At 33.6% G+C, this 20,560-nt stretch overlaps 1 protein-coding gene across 2 annotated transcripts in view; it reads left to right on the top strand.

Moving 5' to 3' along the window:
• The window catches only part of ELP4 (elongator acetyltransferase complex subunit 4), a 233,563-nt gene that overhangs the window by 112,918 nt on the left and 100,085 nt on the right, over positions 1–20,560 (top strand). Inside the window, exon 10 of one of the 2 annotated variants that reach the window (XM_018059295.1) lies at positions 14,808–15,353. The exons of the other annotated variant lie outside the window; for it this stretch is intronic. Within the exon in view, the coding sequence (XP_017914784.1) occupies positions 14,808–14,960 (153 nt within the window). The 3' untranslated portion in view covers positions 14,961–15,353. Of the gene's footprint in view, positions 1–14,807; positions 15,354–20,560 lie in introns of those variants that run through there. 2 annotated transcript variants of the gene reach the window in all.

Here is a 20,560-nt window from a genome sequence, read left to right as displayed (position 1 = left end):
TCTCACACAAAACAAGCTTACACGACACAATCATGCGGTATTAAAGTTAGGCTTGAGTCATGTCAATTTGCCTTTGATTTTTTGATGATTGACCAAAGATGGCTACATGACTAGACACATGCTAAAAGTATACTGATTAGGTAAGTTCCCAAAATATTTGAAGTATTTTTTAACTTCCTATATAAATGTTGTGAAAGCTTATTCCCTTTGATCAAACTTCCAAAGTAATAGTACTGTATGGGGGGGGGGGGGTGGGCGGTGGGAATGAGTGTTTCTTACTGGCAGCTTGAATCCCAAACTTTTCACTTACTGCTTCATAAAAATTTGTCTTTACATTAATAATTCTTTCAGGAGAATGTAAAAGGAAATTGTTTCTAAGTGGTAAGCTTTTTAAAAATCTATTACGTGCTTTGAAAGAAAGAACATTTTTCCCTGAGTCATTTAAGTTCACTGACAATTTTTCTGAAATTTCTTTATAATTATTTTCCACTTATATGTTGAGTAAAGTGCCCTTCCAGGACGTGATTGCATAAGTGTTCTTTTCTCTGCATTCTGATTTGTTGGAATATTGCAGCAATAGTGACATGTTTCCATTCTGAGAAAAGCCTAAGGCGGCTTTAGTATTATTCCAAATGATTGAAGCTGCCATCTTGCTGACTTTCCCTTAGGCAGCATAAGGCCTGTTTGCTTTTGTGTTCATTTCACATACTTCCTGTGAGCTGGGCTGGCAGAACATCAGTGCTTCATTTGGCAAGGAAGATTAAACTTATGTTTGGCTATTCCATATCTTAAAGTTTCTTTATGGTCAGCAACACCTAAGATATTAAACTTATGATTAATTACCTCAAATGAGTCCTGTTTCTTTGAGAGATACTTTTAAATATTGTATGACACCTTGACTATGAATCATTTTTATATAAAAATGGTCCTTTGACAAATTGAACTTAAAGTCTGATATTTTACATTGTACTATTTTTATATTAATTCATATGGTATTTTACTTCAGAAATTTAAGGAAAGCATATATTTGAATAGTGAGATAGTTGCGTTAAAGCAAAAGTCAAATACTTCAAATCTTGCACAGTAGTCTTCAGTCTCTGTGTCTCTCCTAAGGATTTTGTGGGACTTGCACTGCGATAATCCCCACTTTGAGATCAGGATGATATAGATTCAGCATCCCCTCAAAGTGAAAAGAGAAAAAGATCTCCTCCTTCCTAACTTTTGCAGATATAAACATTTCAGTGTGTGTTTTATGATATGGCTCCAGGAAAATTATGTTGCAATACTTCAAGAATTTTGTTAAAGCCTTTGTAGAATTGCTATAGCAGAATTCATCCAGTTTCCATGTTACTCCCTAAAACCCTTCCTCCCACAATTGTTATTTATAGTGTCTAAGGAAGACAGAAAATGGTGACAAAGCATGGCTGTCCCATTTCATCAGCTAAATGCATATTTATGTTCCTAGAACATAAGATCATATACTTTTTTAACACATCCTCCAAGATACCTGGAAGGTTAAGATATATATCAGTTCAGTTTAGTCGCTGAGTCATGCCTGACTCTTTACAACCCCATGGACTGAAACACACCAGGCTTCCCTGTCCATCAACAACTCCCAGAGCTTGCTCAAACTCATGTCCATCGAGTCAGTGATGCCATCTAACCATCTCATCCTCTCAACCTCCTCCCCTCCTCCTCCCACCTTCAGTCTTTCCCAACATCAGGGTCTTTTCCAATAACTCAGTTCTTCACATCAGGTGGCCTAAGTTTTGGAGCTTCAGCTTCAGCATCAGTCCTTCCCATGAATATTCAGGACTGATTTCCTTTAGGATTGACTGGTTTGATCTCCTTGCAGTCCAAGGGACTCTCAAGAGTCTTCTCCAACACCAGTTCAAAAGCGTCAGTCCTTTGGTTCTCAGCTTGTATAGTCCAACTCTCATATCTATACATGACTACTGGAAAAACCATAGCTTTGACTAGACAGACCTTTGTTGGCAAAGCAATGTCTCTGCTTTTTAATATGCTGTCTAGTTGGTCATAGCTTTTCTTCCAAGGAGTAAGCGTCTTTTAATTTCATGGCTGCAGTCACCATATGTAGTTTTTTTGGGAGCCCCAAAAAATAAAGTCTCTCACTGTTTCCATTGTTTCCCCATCTATTTGCCATCTATTTCCCCATCTATTTATTATATATGTTAAGATATATATAATAGAGTTTATAAATATGAGATCCATGAACTTCGTGATAGATTAAATTAAGGTAGCTTTGAGGATACTGTTATACCAAAAACATCATTAGTCCTTCTTCAGTGTCTTTGAACAGCAAATGTCCAGAATATTCATTCCTCCTTTCCTTTTATGGCTTTCTCTTATCACTGGATTATAGATTAGATATTCCAATCATCCTCTTAGGTCTTCCCTGACTGGACCTTCTGAAATATTTGCTCAGTTATACTCTATATTGCCCTATTTTTATTCACAGTGTAAACATTTATTCATGGGATTCTTCAGGCAATAATAATGGAGTGGGTTGCCATGCCCTCCTCCAGGAGGTCTTCCTAACCCAGGAATCAACCCATGTCTCTTGCATTGGCAGGGAGGTTCTATATCTCTAGTGCCACCTGGGAAGCCCATATATATATATGAGCCTCTTGATGAAAGTGAAAGAGGAGAGTAAAACAGCTGGCTTAAAACTCAACACTGAAAAACTAAAATCATGGCATCGGGTCCTATCACTTCATGGCAAATAGATGGGGAAACAATGGAAACAAAGTTTCCACTGTTTCTCTCACTGGAGAGACTTAATTTTCTTGGGCTCCAGAATCACTGCAGATAGTAATTGCAGCCATGAAATTAAAAGACAAGCTCCTTGGAAGAAAAGCTATGACCAACGTAGACAGTACATTAAAAAACAGAGACATTACTTTACTGACAAAGGTCCATCTAGTCAAAGGTATGGTTTTTCCAGTAGTCATGTATGGATTTGAGAGTTGGACTATAAGGAAAGCTGAGCACCGAAGAACTGATGCTTTTGAACTGTGGTGTTGGAAAAGATTCTTGAGAGTCTCTTGAACTGCAAGGAGATCCAGCCAATCAATCCTTAAGGAAATCAGTCCTGAAAATTCATTGGAAGGACTGACGCTGAGGCTGAAATTTCAATCCTTTGGCCACCTGATGTGAAGAACTGACTCATTGGAAAAGACCCTGATGCTAGGAAAGATTGAAGGCAGGAGAAGAGGGCTTCAGAGGATGAGATGATTGGATGGCATCACCAACTCATGGGCATGAGTTTGAGCAAGCTCCGGAAGTTGTTGATAGACAGGGAAGCCTGGTGTGCTGCAGTCCATGGGGTCGCAAAGAGTTGGACACAGCTGAGCTACTGAACTGATATATATATGTATGGATAAACACAAGTGTACTTATGTATGTATACATACATGGATATTTATATATAATCTTTTAACATTCAAGTTAAAAATTCCTTTGTTCCTAGCAAGTATTTCCACTCTAGTTTTATAAAATACATTATGAAAATCAAACTGGTTTATCTTAGCATTTCTTTTATATAATATTTTTCTGTGTTATGTGTATGTGTGTTTATATATTAGGTTAGCAAGATTGTTCTTTCCTCATTTTTTACTTATTTCTTCTGTATGGTAGGAGTTTTTAATAGAAAAATTAATTTGCAAACAATATAAAACCATTCACTAAAAAACTATCCACATCTGTAGGATTTCTATATCTTAGTGAAATGAGGTGGGGAAAGCGTTCTGTAAAGGAAATAAGGTTCCCGTATTCTAGTCAACTATATTGATATGATTCAAAAAGTATCCCAAATTTTATTACAATATATTATTATTATATCCACTTATGTTCTACATTAAGATAGCTTTTTGTAATTAAAGTATAATTGACATCATTCAGGTACTTTAACAAATATTAATTTGCTCAGTTACTATGTTTTTATATTTTATATTTTTCTAAATTATTTTCATATATTATCTTTGGAGCATCAAAAATTATCTTGCGATAATTAAGGTACATACAGCTTTTATAGTAAGAGTAAACTCTGAACCAAAATCAATTTTTCAAAAATTAAAAAAAAATTCTAATTTTGACTCCCCTCTTGTTATAACTGGTTCTAATAAAGTTTTGATGCATTCATACTAAAACCTTTTTTTTCTGTTGCAAGTGTTTCATTTATTGGAAATTCTTTGAATACCACCTTTAGGTAAAACTAAACAGAAAATCTTATGGTCACAAAATCTTTATAAATTAATATTGCTAAAAAAAGGTTTTCTACAGTTTAATAAGAAGAAATTATGTTGCTCATTAAGGAAATATGAGATTAAATATAAATTATTAATTTTTAAAAGGTAAGATTTGGGGGACAGTAGTAAATAATTAAGAGAAACTGAGGTATAATGGAAATGCCTTTGGCCACATAACTAGTAAAGCAGTTCTCTTATTTAAGCAGAAGTTAAGGTTTTGTCAAGGTTATTACTGTCGTAACTCTACCGCTGTGGACATTTCGTAGAGTAGCCAGTTCGGGTTCTTTGTATGTGGTACAGTGAAGTTCACTGAGCTGTTTTGTCAGGTGCTGCCAAGTCAACCCACCATTGTTGTAGAGAATCAAACTAAATCATTTTGGCATGAGCCTTCTAGAAATAAGATACCCAATATGAATGGTTTAATGAAATTGAGTATTTAGTTTCAACTTTTTATAAGAATGTCAAAAATATACAGCAGTCATTCAAAAATTTCTAGAGTAAATCAGTGAAAATATCTGACCCTATACTTTATTGAAAATTTATTTTAAATATCACTACTTAATATGAACAACAGTTAGAATGTATTTGGATGTGTTTTGTTAGGTATATAATTCCTCACTACACATTTCAATATAGTAAAAGTTCCAATTGTATTTGATAAAAAGAGATGGGGTATATTTAACTACAATTAAAATTTTCTCATATAAAAAATAAAGCTGTTACCAAGTTTAACTATTTTTGTCTCCAGAAGCTATTATCAAAAACAGTTATATTTGATTAGATTTTTAAGAATTTGTAAGAATTATTTATGAATGTTCTAAATGTTTATTATATAATTAGAAAAATAGCTTATCTTTATGATCAAATTATTGAAAATGTATCCTTATAGCGCAGACTTAGTTAAATGCCTCAAAATTTTTATTTACGCATTTTGAGAGAGGAGATTTTTTGTTGATATTCCTGCTCGATAACCTAAGAAATATTTCACCAACGTATACTGTAGCTATGGTTTAGCACTGAAAAAGCTTTTAACACAAAGCCTCTTGGTGCAATTAAAGGTCACTTGTACGTATTATAATAGGCTACTCATTTACAAGATCTTTGTGAAGGGTCAATGCTATAGCATGAAATGGATTGCCCTTGGTGAGCCTGTAAATAAATGTGTCAACTTACCTTGTATTCAGTGGGCAAGGAAGAAAACTAACACAATTCTAATTTATTAATGTTTTTATAAACAACTGCTAAAATGTTGAACAAAACGAAATGCACTAGTGCTATATTCTTGACATAAATAATCATAGAAAATTGTTAGAGTATATAACTTCAGTTTTTAAGGGAAATTGCACACATACGCAATACACACAAACACACACACATCCTCAAACACACACACATCCACAAACACACACACATACTTTTTAATTAAATATATGGATTTTATTGAGGTATAGAAAAACAGCACAGTGGTTGTGTTCAAATGGCCTTTACCATAAACCTAACATGTCTCAAAATGGATAAGTTGTACTTAATCCCTTTTTTCTGTATTTAAGTTCAAAACTTGTCATGGATAGGTATGAAAAAGGAACCAAACTGGATAGTGATTTATTTTAGTTATCTTTCATAGCCTTTCTCTTAGGGAAAAAAACAGTTGGGCAGAAAACATATTCATAATGATCTGTGCTAATTGAATTTAGTCACCTGATCTTTCAGTAAATTAAGACTTTAGAATAAAAATAAAAGTTATGATAAAGATACTTATGTAAAAATTATTTTACAATTTTTATTATTAAAAAATTGTAAAATTATTTTACAATATTTTAATATACTTGTATTTTGCATGTTTTATATGTATATTTATGAGCTGTATGTAGTTTTATTATCTTCAAAATAATGTCAAATTAGTAAATATATATATTCATATCTATTAAATATTTATATATATAAATGTATATATATATACATACACACACACACAAATGAAATAAATTTAACCAGTGCTTTCTGGGTTCTTCCCTCTGAATTTGGCCACTCAGACACACAGCAAACAGGGGCTTCCCCAATCATTCAGACATACAACTACCCACTCCTAATTTTCTTTCTAGTTGCTATGTACTATCAAAAATGAAAAATATTTAAATTTATAGTCAGTGCCAAAATAAATCTTCTGTGTCAAACAAAAATAATTTAACAATGTGTTTGAATCAAGAATCAAATGATAGGGACTTCCCTGGTGTCCAGGGGTTAAGAATTCGCCTTCCAAAACAAGGGTCGTGGGTTCGATGCCTGGTTGGGGAACAAAGATCCCACATACACCACAGGGCAACTAAGCCTACAACTAGAGCCCATGTGCTGCCACTAAGACCTGATGCAGCCAAATAAATAAATAAATAAATAAATATTTTTAAAATAATCAAATGATAGCAATAACCTTTAATAACCTATAAGACTGATTGGTCTGTAAAAATACTAAGGCTTTCAGTAAGGCCAGTCATGAAGTGAGTAGACAGGAATAGCTCTGACCCAGGTAAGCCTTCTCTGCTTCTTATTTGGCTACTGAGTATCTACTCTGCACTCTTTGGTTTGTTTTTGTTGTCATACTTCTTCAGCACAGTGGCAACACCTGCTTAACCATTGTTTGTAAAGAATGGAAGCTTTGGGCAAACTAATTCATTTAGGGGCATAAATGCTTTAAAGTCATGTCTGTTTTACTCATCACAGTATCCCCTTTTCATAGTTCAGTGCATGATTGTGTAGGTCCTCAAAAAATATTGAATAAGTGACTGAACAAATGAATGTCCTCTTGGCAGTGCTCAAAACAATTGAAGGTGGATCCGTAAAGCTTTCACAATTTCAGACCACACATAATAGTCTGATAATGCTGATGTTTCCATAAATGCTTAATATTGAGCCTAAGGCTAAGTAAAATAGCCTCCCCAAAATATTAGCTACCAAAAAAAATTAGCTAGAATATAGTGGATCGTTATTGGTGAAATAAAGTAGAACTGCATTCCTCAAAAATACTAGACAGGAAATGATAAGATACAATTCTTAGTTAATAAAATGTGATCTTCTATTTGAGTCATGATTTCATTGTCATTTTATTACCCTTTGAAAATTATTGTGAATGCTTTATCTCAAAAAATATATGACAATAGACATTCCATAAATATCAGTAAGAGTTTTCCAGCGTGATTCCTTAAGAGGTCTACTGGATTCAGACTAGATTTGTAAAAGCCCTCCAGAGCTGAGAGGAATCAATGCTAATTTCCGGGTTTCAAGTCCCTATGCGTTTTAACCCCCTTTGACCCTTTAAGTAACTGTTTATATGTCTGGCCTTCTCTGGCCAATAGAGCTTATTTTATTGCCTAATATGTTTTCCTGGTTTATCACACAAAAATATTGTAAAGATTTTTAAGACTTATGAGTTAGGAATGAAATGATTATGTACAATGGAAGTTGAATACAGCATTTTAGATATTCTCCAACTCATATTTAAATACACATCGGCAATAAAGCAACTAATGTCACTTCCATAATAACAATATCTGTAACTATCATTGCTGAAGAATCATCCCATTGACCTCTTTGTGCACATGAAGCTGACAAGGACCAATCTAGTTCTTCAGTTTGGCTTAAGAGTTTTCTCCTGGGAAACCATTGTGGTCTAGATAGAAATTTAAGGACAGTTATATTCAGAAGAGCTTTATAGTGCGTAATTTATAACTGAATACACTTCATTCACATGTCCTATTGACTTAATGTGTAATTCAGTCAAGAAACAGAAAGGGTACATATAAAGATATTTTGGAAATGTGATGCTTCATAGTGCCATAAATATGGGCCATTTCTTTGCTTTAGCATTCTATCATTACAACCCTCCCATCATATTATTAGAAGGGTTCTTAGCTTTGCTCCATGTAAAATCAGGGAAGTAAAAGACTTTCACTTAAAAGCCTGAAAGTAAATTTAAAAGTTTAAAATCAACTGTGCCCCTGATGCTTTAAAGCATGAGGGTGGCAAACTTTGGTCTGTGGGTCCAAGTCCAACCCCATAATTTTTTAAAATAAACATTATCGGAGCACAGCCAGACCTTTTTGTTTCTGTATTGGCTATGGCAACTTTCACAGTATACCGTTAAGTTAATATCTTATGGCATACAAGGCCAAAAATATTTCAGTTCAGTTCACTCAGTCATGTCCGACTCTTTGCAACCACATGGACTGCAGCGTGCCAGGCTCCCCTGTTCATCAACAACTCCCGGAGCTTACTCAAACTCATATCCATCGAGCCTGTGATGCCATCCAACCACCTCATCCTCTGTCTTCCCCTTCTCCTGCCTTCAATTTTTCCCAGCATCAGGGTCTTTTCCAGTGAGTCGGTTCTTCACATCAGGTGGCCAAAATATTGAAGTTTCAACTTCGGCATCAGTCCTTTCAATGAATATTCAGGACTGATTTCCTTTAGGATTGACTGGTTGGATCTCCTTGCAGTCTAAAAATATTTACTATCTGGTCATTTATAGAGAAAGTTTGCTGTCAAGAAGAACCCCTACTTGCGAAGGCTGCAAACTCTCAAGAATATTTATAGGGAGAATTGTCAATTAGGGGATATGATTTGTAGTCTCAAAATTAAGACCTATTTGAATAATTAAAGAATTCATACAATCATTTGATGTGTAGTTTTCACTTTCAGAATTAATGCAGGTGTCTCTGAGAAAATACCTTCTTAAAAGGTTAAAATCAGAAAGAAGTTTAATGTGCTTCAAAGTCAGCTTCTTATTGCATGCACCTATTTTCCCACCTAGCCACTCTGAAATCATGTGGAACCCACTTTCTTAGAGGTAACCCACTTCAGTCTCTGCCAACAGACAGTTGCTAGAAACTTCTTTCAAATGCTGAAGCAATGTCCCACCCATTAAAACTAATCCTACTTTCTGAAGCTTGCTATTTTGTATATACTATCATTCTATTCATAATGAACACCTAATATATAAGGAATAGTTATAATTTATGTGTATATCATCTTAATTTTCCTTAGATTTCTGTTTTCTTTTTTGAAACACCAGATTAACCATTTAGTAGTATTTATTGTATGTTTAACTTAGAATCTTAAGCATGAAGCTCATATAATTTTTACAACATCCTTTAGAGGAAACTTTTTTTGAAAAAATAAGCATTAATTAGAAATATTAAAGTAGTGGTCCTGAATTCTGAAGTACAAAAGCTAAATTATAGATTCATACAGTTTATTAAAATTTGATGTTTTGCTTGTAGCACTTTGGATACACAAATGGGCTCAGGTGATTAAAAATTATTAAATCAACATTAAATGTGATCTTTCAACTATTATTATAATCTTAGTTTACTATATACTAAGTTAATAAAAATATAGCATTAAGCTTTTGATAACTGAATAATAAAAGCATACATATATATTTCTAACAAGTATTAATTTTATCAGTGAAGGATACCCTTCCAAAATTAACTGTTCATTAGCCACACTACCTAGTGTATATAATCGATAGTCAAATCAAAACAGTAGGTAAACACTAATATGATCAAGAAGTTTTGTGTATTATTTTGTTTTTTTGTTTTTTTTTTAAGCTGTGATTTTCTCAGGGAAAGGAATAAGATCATATTGATGCTTAAAATGTAAATATATTATTAAAAGTAATTTGGGAGCTGAAAGATTATTTTTAAGTCATTAAAGACTTGAGTTGGAATCTTTCAGCATTTAACTGGGAAATTTAAACATGTAAGGACAGTTTACTTAAAATTGTTTTCATTCAAGTTCATGCATATTATTATTTTTAATAATTATATAGATTTGTGTCCCTGATGTGTAAAAGTTGTTTTAAAATTAGATAAAACTCTTTTTCAAAGGTGTTTATAATGTGGAGTAGAGAAGAAGATTGCATGAAACCACACAAAAAGGACTCAACTAAGTGTTTTCAGCCTAATAAAAATGTTGTAAAAATACTTGTAAGCTTGAAAATCACACTAGCTATTCTTGTTTCAAATTCTGTTTAATATATTGTTCTGTATGATTTTATAATAAACAGATTACTCCTTGAACAGGAATTAAGAATAAAGCTGCCAGGAAGAGGTTTTGTTGTCAGAGTAGTTCCCGCCTCATGTTTTGTAAGAGATTTCATGGTCCCATTGTAAAGAGTAGATGATTTAAAACGTGTTCCCAAGATAAACTTTCCCATTGTCATTAATGAGGATGGATAATACTGAGTGACAAGTGCATTAGGAATGACACAGAAAGAGCTGTTAGATTTGTCAGAGCATATCACTTCAGGCAGTGACACTTGAGGACATTCTTTTTGTGGATATTTGGTTGGTGAGGGAGGTCTGGTTTAAAGATACCAAATTTGTGTTTGCTAATAGAATAATGTATTGTGCAATGTATAGATATATATTTTCCAGTGTTTAGAAAATATTTAGAAGTTTATTTAAGTTCTTCCACATTTTGAGTTTATTCCGATTTCCTCCTAAGAAAGTCATCAAACTGTACAACCTTTAAGTATTAAAATTTTCCACAAAATTACTTTTTTTTCTTTTGAAGTTTTTTTTTTCCCCTTGGACTGTCCAACTGAAGGGAAAATATTGAAAAATATATCAATTAAAAAAAATATTTTGCTGACTTATGCTAGGGGACTCTTCTGTGTCACCTTGAGAACAAAGATTTTGAAATAACATAAACGTAATTTGTATTGTCTTTCTACATGTATTTTACTTTAGAGAAACATGTTTTAAATATTGATCAATAAGCAAATAACAGATGACTATTCTGGTATTTAAAGTGTTTCCAAACTGTAGTAGGCCTCCTAATTTTGATTCTGAACATGGAACTGGTCACTTCTTCGCCTTGATTCATCTTTCATGCTGCCAACCAAATTTTGTCTCTGTGTCCCTTTTTGACACTAATAATGACTGAGTCTCTGTTCATTGGAGTTCAAGATTTCCCAAGCGGCAGTTTGGAGCTAGGATAAACTATCTATCATGATTGCATACCACTAATCTGTCTCAACCAAACCATCCTGTGACTGAAATTATATTTGACAGTTCACCTCTTCTTGATGAACCTGAGGTGAACGTAACTGCAGACCATCCCTGGGAGGACATGTAACTACTCCATATGTTACGGAGGGTCCTTTTATTTGTGAAACGAGACTTACACTATGCCTGTAGCTGAAGAGATATTTCTTTCTGTCTCTCTCTCTTCCTGTGAGTGTGTCTCTCCTTCTCTGTCACCCTGTCTCACCCTAATTTTTCTAATTTTCATTAGAATTTCTTTTAAACATGTTCAACCATTGAAAGTACTATCTATAGGTTAGTTTTCCCATGTGTTAAAATGGCAAAGTCATTTTTAAAAAACACTTAATGCTTTCTATAATGCTCTCTTACATATACCACAGTTGTCAAATATCAAAGATTTGCTCTTAGTATTTTCACTCATTCCTACATATATCAGTTCTTGAAACATCTCAGTCAATTTTTATATTACAAAATACTTCTAAAAGATGTTGATTCTCTGATTTTAACATAAAAATATTTTCAGATATTTTAAGGATTAAAAATAGATTGAAAGAATGATAAATTGAACACTCAAAGGAAATGCTATTATAATTTTTGATAAAGAGTCCTTATGTAGGCTTAATTATCATTTTTTGTGATTACTATGTAGAATCTAGAGAAAATGGCTACCTGGTAAAATAAGCTTATTTACTGGCTTATATCTTTTTTGTAAAAATATCTTTCTTTTGTAATCAGAAACTTCAGCATTTTGAGATGATGAACAAGGAGATGTAAATATTCACTGTTAATACCCTGGAAATAGAGAAATCTGATATAATTTTCAAAATGTATATGGAGGGTTTAACAGTAAGGTTACTTACCATTAACAGCCAAATTGTTACCACTTACCATGGAGATAGTAAATAAACAATATCTAAATTGGAAACAAAAACTGGGGATTTTTAAACAAAGCCATTTGAATATTAAATGGAGTTTCAAAGACTACATCTAGAAGTCTGTTTATAAACGGAGTTTATTTTAATCTCTCCTGAATTGGTGAAATGTGATTCTGTGATTCTCCCTAAACATGTTCAGATGGCCTGAAAAGTTTTGCCCATGTGGTTCTGTTAGTTCATCAGAAAGCATTCGATAAAATCACTCCTAACTGTCCTTTATTTTTAATTAAAGTTTATTATTCCTTTGGAAAAGTTGTTTTAGTATAAAGCAATATTTTATGAAATATTTTATGAAACACCAGGATAATCACTAAGCATTCTGCACAAAGTTTTTCTAAAACACCTAATGTCAAATAATCATCCACTTTATTTTGGAAATTTGTATAAATTAATTTTCTAGTATCACAGAGATAATTGTTTGGTCAATATAGTAAATGAAACACTTATATTTTTGGATGCAATATATATTATTTTTAACAAGTGAGCTTCATCTGCTTTAACTTTTATTATCTTCTACAGTGTTTTTATTTCAACTAATGTTTACCAGTGAACTATGTAAGAGTTCAGTAACATCACTTAAAATAAGTATCCTGAAAAAAACTTTAGTAAACTGTTTATAATTTCCATAATTTTTAAACTCTGTAATTTCTACCCGTGATTGTATAATATACTTCAAAGCTGTATATCTGAAGAAAAGGAAGCACTATCAAAGCATTAATTAATTAGTAAACCATTTATATGTGTTCTTTATTCCAAAATTGATTAAATTGAGAAAGCCTAACTTACACACTGACTCTGATGTTAGGCAGCCTTAATTTTGTGCTAAATTTTAACTTAGGCAGTAAAATCTGTGATCCGTTTATCTTATCATAGCCAGTTACTCCTCCCTTCTAATTATATGATCATTAAATGTACTTTTTTATTATACAATGCATCTGCATATTTTTTAAAATAAAATTGCCTCCATTTTTCTCATAAGTATCTATTTTCTAATCAAGAGTGGATATTACATTACTTCACAGTAAATATTCAAACAAATTTTTAATGATAATTCATAGTTATGATTTGTTACAGTAATTGCTTCATTTGAAAAGTAGAACTTGTTTATTTTAAACTTAAACAGCAAGTATACTAAGATATTTAAATATGTAGTATTTAAATAATTATGCTTTTTGTTTAGGGCTTTAATCTTTTTTTTTAAGCACTTTTAAAAATATACCTTTATGCCTAAGCATGAAAAATATGATAAGAAAAGACAGTAAAATGGTCATGCCTTTTAGTAAATAGATTATATAAAATTATCTTGGAAAATACCTTAATGCCATCACATAAGACAAAATCACTGTGCTCTTAAGACTATTTTTAGTAAAATGATTGGCAACACTCAAGTCACATGTTTGTATCAAGAAGGATTAATTATTTCCCACTGAAATAATATTCATCACATTTGCTTTAGAAATTGGGATAAAATTTCCTGGGGGTGTGGGATTGGTATGTGTTTGTGGGAGTGTTTAAGATACCCTGAATGGATGAAACAGTTATTTCAATATAATGTATATACTGGGTCAATTGAAGTTTTGAGGACTAATTACCTGGAAGGCAAGATCATTCATAAGTTTTTCTTAATTATTCAGTAAATATTTATTAAAATACTTTTAGCCTAGTTTGGTGCTTTTTATTAAAATACATGTCCTTAAAATTTGGTGTCTGGCCATCTCTCTAGCCTCATCTCCTGTCTAGCTCCAAGTTGCAGCCAGACTCTCAATTGGAGTTCCTACATTGCCCACTCTGTCTCTTCCAGGTTTTTTGTTAATGCCAAAAATATTCTCCACTTTCCTCCAAGTATTCTTGCCAGATTAGTCTCAAGATTCACCCTTCAATCCTTGAAATGGATGTCACTTCTTCTAAAATGTCTTTCCTAATTCTCCAAGACCAAGTTTAGGTAGCCTCACTCTGTATTCCCTGAATATCTTCTATAATTATCTCTACTAAAATAGCACTTATAATGTTATTTTAATTTCCTGCTTCCTTGATGTCTCTCTATCATACTGTGAGAAAGAAAAAGAAAAAGTTGCTCAGTCGTGTACAACTCTTTGCGACCCCTTGGACTGTAGCCTGCCAGGCTCCTCTGTCCATGGGATTTCCCAGGCAAGAATACTGGAGTGGATAGCCATAAGCTGGTGACAAAAGCTGTGTCATGTTCTTATTCACTAATGTATCCACAGCACCAAACTCAGGATCTAAGACATAACAAATGTTTAATAAATATTTGTTGAATGGAAAGCTAATAATGTGTGGAGCTGTTAAATACCTGACTACATTGCTTTTTTAAAAACCTGTCATAACAATATTTAACATGAGATCTATCCTCTTAATAAAATTTTAAGCATACAGTACATTATTGTTGACTATAGGTATAGTGTTATACCCTGACTGTGTTTTTGTTTTTGGTCTGACCTGGGTCTTCATTGCTGTGTGCAGGCTTTCTCAAGTTGCAATGAGCAGGAGGTACTCTCTAATTGCAGTGTTTGGGCTTCTTAATCTGGCTTCTTTTGTTGCAGAGCACTAGCTCCAGGGCACGTGGGCGCAGTAGCTGTGGCATCATGCTTCGTTACACCACTGCATGTGGAATCTTCCCAGACCAGGGATCAAACTCTCATCCCCTGCATCGGCAGGCAGATTCTTTACCACTGAACCACCAGGGAAATCCCTGAGTACATCTTTAATTAGATCTCTGGATGAGTCTGAGTTGACTGCTCTTGGAAAAGAGCGCTAGTAATCAATTCTCAATGCTCAAATGCAGGGCAACCCTTACCCTGCCATAGTAACTGCACCAAACTGTTTTAATTTTGCCTAGTTACCAAAGTGTTTCATGTTGTTATGGTTAGAATACTCCTCTCTATCAACCAGAAGTTAAAAAAATAATAATAATAACACGTAACTCAATCTTTCCTTCTTGGTAAAGATTTTGCTACCTCCTTCTCCATTCCATTCCCTGCCAGTATATTGACTTCTTTCTAAATTTTTGGCTTACTTAAACTCACCATTTTAATGAGAAACCATGTTGTTTGATTTGCTAATACCCTATCAAATGATTTTAATTTTAATGTGTGTGTGTGTGTTTTTAGCTCATCTATATTATAGCTTTTCCTCTTAACTTTACAGACATGTTGTAGAGATTCAGTATGGCTACCTATCAGGATGACTAATTAAAGCCAAACCAACTGAGCATTTAAAATGCACCCTTGAAATAGAGGGGAGGTGCCAAGTTGATAACATCTTGATAACGTTGGATAGTAATATCCCACGGGCTTACATATTCATTGTTCCCAGTCAATTGACATTTATATCTATTATCACTTGAGTGAAACATGATTAATTATCTTATGATAATTTGCTGCATTGTTTAAAATTCAGTTTGGAAATGTTGTTTCCTGGCCATCTTCTTTGACCACTCCTTTAGAGGATTTGGAGCCAGTGTACTATTTAGGAAGATGATTTTTCCTTCCAATTTATTAAATACTAAGCCTCCTTGTTTTCCAAATAGAAGATTCCTTCTTTCTCCAAGAGTAATAATTTTATGCTACAGATATCAGAGATAAGGACAAAAATGTCACATTGTGATTCTGTCTCCATGTCGCTTCAGAATCATACAAAGTGAAAAATTCAAGCAAAGAAAGCCTTTTGCTTTTTCTTCTGGTGTCAAGAGCCATGTTTCTTGAAGTTTTTTCCCCTCTAAACTGGGCATTAAAATATCTATTTTTATGTCATAAAGTTGTGATTATATCTTGACATTTTATTCATAAAATATTTCCCCCAAATCACTCTTTTTTGTGAGCTTACTTTTTTCCTTTCCAAGAAATAGGAATTGTAGTTCTCACTTTTTAATTAACTCCTAGCTATTTTAGTTGGAGATTTATTGCCTTAATCCATATCTGATGTGTTTATCACTTAGGAAACATTTTTTTTTAATGGGTTAGTAATTTTGTATAATGCTGTAATTATATCTCTCATCAGGATAATTATGTAAAAGTAAATAAAGGTAGGGCTAAGATAATACCTAATTTAGGATGCCTTTCAAATGTATAATGCTTATAATTAAAGATTTCAAACAGAAAGTAAAGGGCCTTGGTTTCCTTACACATCAGCTTAATTTTTCAAAATAAAACCATAAAGTTAGCTGAATAGTTTCTTTATTTACACATTTACACATTGAATCACAACTGTCCACTTAGAAGATTTTTGTTTAAAAAAAATTGTTAATTTGTCTTTACACTAGGAAACAGAACTTAAAAGATGAATTTTATGGCTCATATAACCTACAAGGTTGAGAGCAGTTATAATTTTAACTGGCCTAGTGCTATTAAAAAGTAAGTAGGAAGTATGTAATTATTCATTTTATATTACTTAAACAGTTAGACGAACCATCACACATCAGTCATTAAAAGTAGATATGATGCATCATACATGATTTCAGAGACAATGCAGTATAATCACTCATTAAGACATAAATAAGATATTTTGTCTTATATTTTCCCACATTCCTATGTTTTTTTCAGTTGGACTAAAAGAAAACCTAGTCTAGCCTAGCCTAGCACCTAATAACCCCCACAAACACATATGCATATTTAAATGCAGATAACTAAATATAGATTCTCCAAAACACAGATCTTCACAGCAGCCTTTCTCATGGCACATTGGGCTCCCCAGTGAATAATGGCTGCAGCATCTCAAGACAGAAAGCAACAGCTAGCCTTACTTGTGAAGTGACTGTGAAAACGCTTCTCTTTCCTGACTGTGCTACATACGGAATTCCATGAACCGCTGAAGTGGTCGCATGACTTGCGGTTTAGCTGCTGGCAGCGAAGAATAGGCCATCAAGCTCTAGGTCCACTATACTATGACCGGTCTCTCACTCCTTCTGAGAACTCTGTTTTTGAGCAGGGACTGGCTCTTTGCTGTGTAGTATTCATCTTTGTTTTTCTGGGACAACAAAGCAGGTGGGTGAGGGGGGCATCAGGAGCGAGGCTGGTGACTATAAATGGTGGACTCTGTGTCTGAGGGGTCAGAAAACTAGATACTCATAGGTCACCCATGGCCTTCACCAGCCTACTCAACTGAGCCCAGATTTAAGTAATTAATGGGATGGAGCCACCATGAGTGTACCCTGTACTCATTGCATGCTTCAATAAAGGACTTCTCTGTTGTAGCAGTTTCTAATTGTAGCAGTTTCTAAGTTGTTCTGTTATATTGAAATTGTATCAGTTTAAAAAATGTGTGCCATCATTAGGGACTTCGAAGTCTTTTGTTGAAAGGGGATTTTGTCATAAAGCATTTGGTATAAATGGTGTTTTTTCTGTTACTATGAAAAATCTACATACAACTCCTCAGATGTGATATATGGGAATAAAAGTTAATTCACATAAATGAATTAAAGTTATTGAGCCTATGTGAGTTAAAAATAATAATTCAATAAAACAGCCATCATATGCACAATTCATTTAGTGTAGAATTCTAATAACATGCTCCCAAATGGCTTTCATATGAACTGATGATGTTCTGTTAAGTGTGGATGAGTAAAACCCCCAAATTAACAAAACTATCATAGGACAGTAGTTTTTCATGAGATCTCAGTTGCCATGTGTTTGATGCATAAGCTCTAATCTACATTATCAGTCATCCGTAACAAACTCTACTACTTTAATTATCAAAACTTTCTATATGAATTATTTAAAAGATAATACCAGAAAATGTTTAGATAAGCGAAGTATGTTTGGAATTTCTACTGTGTGGTTTAGTATGCTAGTATTTACTTCTTGCTTCTTTTGATTATGCATCCAGTGAGATGCTAATTAGCTTGTTGTTGCTCTAATAGGACTGGAGAAGGATTTCGTAAAGATGCCATTATACTACAACGTATTATTTAACATTGCCTTTGATATAAGAAATGTAGATATAACCATGAAAGCAAACCAAAGTCTGGTGTTTAGAGATATCCAGAATGGATGATCCCATTAGCAATTCATCAGTCTGTTTATTTCATTGGAGAAAGTAAAGTCATCGGTATTTTTTTTAATATTAATAAATAATACAATAAGATCTGGTTAGAATTTCTTGAAATTTATATTTAATAGATGATTTAATAGAACATTATTTAATAACCTTTTAGAACATTTTAAACATTGTAGGAAACTTTATTTAATAAAGGATTCATACCAGGATATTAAAAACATGTTGTTCACTTACTAAATATGGGGGAGAAATTGCCTCTGAGTTGGTGTGTTAAATTGCTTGCATGCTTTTGTCATTTTAATAAGAAAACCTTTAAATGTGATGTTCTCAGTCATCACTGTGTCTTTGGTTGACACATTTTCTTTAATAAAAGACAGAAGATGGGAAAACATACATTTCTATCTAATTTGAATAGAGGCCTATTTTATGAGTATATTTGGAAAGCTATGCCAAATACTTGATATGGAAAGGAAAGTAATTTCTAAGGCTGTTAATATGAGTGACCTACCCCAACCATTTTTCTTCATTTTGCCAGCTATGCATTTCAGAATTGGAAATAAGTGGAGCTAAAACATTCTTCCCTATAGCATTGGGGTCTTCACATAGGCCTGTTTGAAAAATGCCAGGGCATGGTTCTTCCCTCAAACATGAAGATACTCACAAAATTACGCATGATTTATTCAGGAACAAGAATCCTGAAACAGTTTAATTTTACATTTATGAACTGAATTAACATTCTGTTCATACTACTAAATCAAAACTGAATGTTACATCTTTATATGCTATCAGTAATGTCTTTATCAATTGAAATTTCTAGAATATAGTTAAAAAAAAAAAAGCACCTGGGATTGTAAGCTAAGTTAGGTGCTAGGTGTATTTGTAATGATGTGGCGGTAATGAAGCTTTGAAAATTACTGAAGATAAATGGCTGGTAATTGCTGTAACCCTCTTTTTCCTATTTTATTGCTAATCGTACAAAAAGGAAATTGTTTATCCATCTGGTTTCCTTAGCATATAAATTCTTTGCAAGCAGGAAGAATCATCACAGTCAAATAGAAGGGAAGAATTGGGGGCAGGGGAGGGAATAGATTGTGATAGATTGAATGGACAGAGTTCCTGCCCTCAGGAGTCATAAGAAGGTTAGGTGATATAGCAGTTAATATATTTATGCTTTTAAACATGTACTTGTTGAGCATATATAATGTTAAAGTTATGATGTGAGCACTGTGGGAAATGCAAGCACTACATATTTTCTGTTCTCACTTTACGTCTCGGGTACTTTACTGTGAAAGTTACAGAAGTCCCCCCTCTCTGAAAATACTGTAGTCATATAATCCTTTTCAGTTGGTTAGAGAAGTTTTATTTTTTCCCTCAAATTAAAAAAAAAAAAATCACTATTTTCCCAACATTCAGTTTTTTGACTCTGCCTTTGAAATATATTCATAATTAAACCAATTTTCACCAGCTCCAATGCTACCATTCGGTCGCAGTGCAAGCCACCATCATGTTTTGCCTGGACTATTGTTTAGCCTCCCAGCTAGATACTTCCTTTTAACCCTGAGTACTAAGCCACTTCAGTCATGGCCGACTTTGCAACCCTGTGGACTATAACTCGCCAGGCTCCTCGGGCCATGGGATTCTTCAGGCAAGAGTACTCAAGTGGGTTGCCATGCCCTCCTCCAGAGCATCTTCCCGACCTAGGGACCAAACCCTTGTCTCATGTTTCCTTCTTTGGCAGAAGGGTTCTTTAACCCTGACCTCCTTCAATTCTTTTGTTCTTTATTTTTTACAGCAGTCGAAAGGATGATTATTTAAAAACATGAGACAGATTGTGTCATATTTCTGCTCAGAATTCCCTATCAATTCTCCATCTTGCTGAAAAGTCCTTTAGTGATCACCAAGAAGACCGTATTGACCTGGCTGCCTTAACTCTCAGATCTCACTTTTTACCCCTCTCCCTTAACTTGCTCTGATTCAGCCACACTGGCCTATTGCTTGAACACGCCAAGCCTCAGGGCCTTTGCACGTCCCTTTGCCTGAAATGTACTTCTCTCAGATCTCTTCATAGCTGCTTTCCTCCCCCTTCATATATTAAAATGTCACCTTCTTAGTGTTTTCCTGACCATCCATTTCAGAGTCACAGTTTACCATTCTTTCACCACAGTTTACAATTCTGCCATTCCCAATCAGTTTTAGTCTGTGTTTTCCTTAACACGCATCACCTTCTAATCTGCTACATAAGTTTCTTAATAGTTCATCTTCTGTCTTCCTGTACAAGAATGTAAGCTTCACAAGAATAAGG

This window comes from Capra hircus, chromosome 15 (genome assembly GCF_001704415.2).
Source record: "Capra hircus breed San Clemente chromosome 15, ASM170441v1, whole genome shotgun sequence".
In the NCBI taxonomy this organism is placed as follows: domain Eukaryota; kingdom Metazoa; phylum Chordata; class Mammalia; order Artiodactyla; family Bovidae; genus Capra; species Capra hircus.
The sequence above is the reverse complement of the archived record's forward strand: the minus strand, read 5'-3'. Positions and strand labels throughout refer to the sequence as shown.